Source organism: Colletotrichum navitas, assembly GCF_030913465.1.
Source record: "Colletotrichum navitas strain CBS 125086 chromosome Unknown LY79scaffold_250, whole genome shotgun sequence".
NCBI lineage: Eukaryota > Fungi > Ascomycota > Sordariomycetes > Glomerellales > Glomerellaceae > Colletotrichum > Colletotrichum navitas.
In genome coordinates, this window is record NW_026850796.1 from 1 (window position 1) to 4,253 (window position 4,253).

General features: G+C 34.0%; 1 protein-coding gene across 1 annotated transcript; it reads right to left on the reverse strand.

The window, feature by feature from the left end:
• Positions 1 to 33: 33 nt before the first annotated feature.
• LY79DRAFT_675397 (RmlC-like cupin domain-containing protein) lies at positions 34 to 959 on the reverse strand (the record flags this gene model as incomplete). The annotated part of the gene is made up of 1 exon (XM_060564436.1): positions 34 to 959. A coding segment is annotated over one exon (926 nt), but the record flags the coding sequence as incomplete, so codon positions are not given.
• Between the last annotated feature and the right edge of the window lie 3,294 nt (positions 960 to 4,253).

Sequence of the window (4,253 nt, forward strand, 5' to 3'; positions counted from 1 at the left end):
GCGGTGTCGTTCCCGGGGATGCTCATAGCCGACTCATTCGAGAGCTTCTGGGACATAGTGATGGTAGCGAGGGTGAAGTTGCCGGCCGACTGCGTGGGCGTGACAAGGGGCTGGATGATCTGGTAGAACCCGGCCTCATCACTAAGCCACTTGGGCCCAAAGTCCTTAGCCACAAAGTAAGGCTTCTTGGTATCTGCGCCCAGCTCAGCAGCGTCAGTGTGCCAGCCAGTCAAGTCTCCGGCCATCTTGGCGGCTGAATACGATCCGTTAACGAGGTCGCGCGACGGTGTGAAGTTTAGCTGGGCATAGACGTCGAACGACTCAAGCGATGCAATAACCTCGGCTGGGGGCGAGCTGCTGATAGCATCGTAGGGGCTTGCGTCGTTGATGTCATACGGGCTCTGCAAGGGCGAGGTGTAGTTCGCGTTGGCCAGCGCGTAGAAAAGATCTTCGAAACCTCCGGGCTGAATGACGCCAACCATGTCGGTATCTGGGTCGAGGACTTGAAAGGTATGAGTGGTGTTGTGCGGGACCGCTCCGTAGTCTCCCGGGGTCAGGAGACGGGCCTCTTCATTCTCATACGTCTCGGCGGAGGCGGTCCAGAGCTGGAAGCGGCCCTTGAGACAAAAGAAATTTTCGTAATGGCTTAGATGAACATGTGGCAGCACACCGAGGGAACCTGACGCAGGGGCTCCAGTTGAAACTAGTGTGAACGCATAGTCAGAGCTGGGGCCCGTTACCGGGAAGCGATACGTCTGCGCGCCGACGACAACCCCGGGGATACCGTAGTGGCGGACTGCATAGGGCCGAGGCGAAGATGGCACCTCGGATACCCAGAGGGTTGATATGGTTTCGGCCGAAGCTTGACGGTGCAGAGGCGTACGGCCCGGCGTGTAAGGGATCGCGGCAACTACCGAGACGGAGAGCCAGAGGAGATTGCTAAGGACAGAGAGCTGCATGATGACTCGGTCAGGGAGGGGAGAAGTGAATTCACGTAAGATCGTGCGTGTATTACAGAAAAAAAAAAAAAACCACGAAGAGCAGTACTGCTGGCTAAATACATGAATGAGATACTCGAGGATCTCAATATTCCTTAACCCGCCAGAAATAATACAATGGGGAAGCAGTGATCTCGCAACTTCCATTCTGCGCGTCGTCATCAAAAGAGGGGGTTGGCCCACGCGGTTTTGCTATTTGGCCTGTATCTAACTGCTTCTGGCAGGTGCGCGCCTAACTAAGGGTTATTAAAGTTTCTGCCCCACAAAGAGTGCGCAACACCTTCCTATTGAGACTAAAGTCTCCTCTCCCACAAATAATGCGCGAACACCTTCCGGTTTGGTTCGCGGTAACTTGACTGCTTCTGGTAAGTATATCGTTCTGTTCAATGTATAGTTGTATACATGGGTTGTACCGTCACCAGGGGCGCAAGACTCCATCTGTCGCGATGCCTTCACGACATCGCGTAGCCTTGTGGGGATCCAACCGGAGCAGGAACATCTAATAATCCGTACCCAGCGCCTGGATTCACGCATATCTACGAGCCAGAACAAGCAGTCAGGAGCGTAGATAGTCAAGCCGTTTTCCTATGACTTTCCGTGATCGAATAGGTGCATCGTGACACCATCACACAGATGCTTCTCGAGTGCAACGAGCTCGGGAGGATTGCGAAGATGAACTCTCTATAAAAACTTTACTCTACCTACTTTCTTCGCCTGCCGTCTTATCAACTGTTATTCCACTCATCTCCTCCATTGACCCCAGCCAACCTTCCCTCTTACATACTTTTCTTAGCACGCACTGTTAGTGCGTGCGTGTGCACTACACCTACCCCCTTAATAGCTATAATACCTTAACAAAATATTGGCCCTTGACAACTAAGGGCTAATGACTCTACGCCTACTGCTATAGCTAAGTATACGCCTACCCTCTTAGGTAATATCTACTGTCTTTAAATTAGTAGTTAGTAGAAGTTCCCTTATAAAAAAAGACTAGTAATTATTCTTAGTTTAATAATAATAACCTCTACCTAAGAGAACTTTACTTATATAATAATAGACCTAAAATAATAGCTTAGTCTAAATATATTAATATATAGCCTAATAGTAAATAATATATATATATAGTAAGTAAATAATAATAGTAAGTAAACTATATCTTCTTATCCTGTTATTATTTTAATAAGTTAATTTAACTATATTATATAAAATTAATTAAAACTATATATTACTTTATTCTTTATTACTATCTTAAACTACCTTATAGATTTATATATTATATTTAGTCTTTTTATAATTACTATATTATTATATATATAGTTTATTACCCTCTATATAACCCTCCTTTTAGGATATTTTTTTACCTCCAGCTTTAATACTTTCTTTTTCTTTTTATAGTGCCTTTACTTTAGTTATATTAAGTAACCCTCTAAGATATAGTTAGGTCTTTTTAGCTCTCTAGTATTTACTAAGTACCTTTATCCTTATATAAAGTTTATAGTTCTTTACCTTAATAATAATAAGTTAATATACTAACTTACTAATACTTTTTAACTATAAGTTAATTACTTTATATATTAGTATTAGTAAACTTCTTTAATACTCTTTAATCTTTTTTTTTAATTAAGTAAAGCTTTATATACTTTTAATTACTATTATTAGTGTCTTTAGGTCTTATAAGCTTACGCTAGTTAAATATAAGTTTACTAGTGTTAATATCTTTAGCTTAAAATCTAAGTAAAAAATAATAACTTTAAGATTAAAAAGTATAAGACTAGCTTACTAAAAACCTACTTATATATTAATTTTACTTATTAAAGTAAAAAATACTACTTTTAAAGTAGAAAGAAAGTTATTTTTAGTAATATATATAATTTATATCTATATTATTCTCTTAATCTTCTTACTATATAAGTACTTTAAAAGGCTAGAATAGCTAATATTAAGAGGCTAAAGCTTATATAATAAGTAAAAAAGTATATATAAAGTAATAATTCTTTTTTCCTTATAGTATTTATTAAATTTATTTAAGTTATAGCTATTATAGTTATCTAGGATTAAAAGGTAATAAGTACCTTTTATATAAGACTTTATATACTAATTAAAATAATTTAACTAATCTAGGCTAATTTTATTTATTATTTATTTATTTTTACTTAAGAATATATACTAATTAACTAAAAATTAGCTATTTTAGTACTAAAACAAAAAGTAATATTTACTTTTTATAATAATATATAAAGATATTATTTAGCTATCTATATATATATCTTAAATAATAAAAACCTATTTATAATTACTAGGCTACTTTATATAAGGCCTTTTATATTAGTTAAAAGTTATAATAACCTTTATATATAATAGTATTTTTATTAAGAATATAGTTTTATTAAAATTATAGATATTATAACTCTATATCTTATACTTTATAATTATATTTTATATAAGTATAAACTAGCCTTATATATTTATAGAATCTTTAGCTAAGGCCCTTTAATAGTTAATTTAATATTAAAATTATATTTTTAATTATAGTTATTTTTATATAAAGTACTTTACTTATTAAGGTCTAATATATATTATATTATATTTATTTAGAAGTTAGTTAGCTATATCTTATATATCTTCTTATTATAAAGGAAACCTTTAATTAATTAAGTTAATAACCTTCTTAAGAATTACCTTCTTCTTTACTTCTCTTATCTTCTTTAATTCTAGGTGTATCTTGTCTTATATAATATATCCTATATATTAGTAATAAAGTGTTATACAAGGGACCTTAAAGACAGTAGCTACTTTTTATTTAAATATTTCTAGGTCTTTTTTAATAGCTTAGAGGGCAAAAATAATATAGTTTTTAATTAGAAAGGATTATATATTTATATATAGAGGAATATTAGTATAAAGGTTAAAGAGGTATAAAGAAAGAAAACTAGTCTAGTTACTATAATTATTTACTTACTATATATATATATTATAAGTTAAATATAATTAATACTTTAGTTAAAGAAAATACTAAATAAAATTATTTTCCTTAATAATAACTATAGATATATAGTAAATATACTTATAAAAAGTCTTTAGTAGTCTTTTTCTTAAATTAAAGGTATAAGTAATTACTAAGATACTATAGACTTTTATAATTACTTACTTTATATTATTCTTAAAAGAAATAAAGCCTTATAAAAAGTCTAGGTACCTAGAATAATAGTCTAGAAATAGCCTAACTAGCTAGCTTTAAAGCTAGTAGCCTAGATA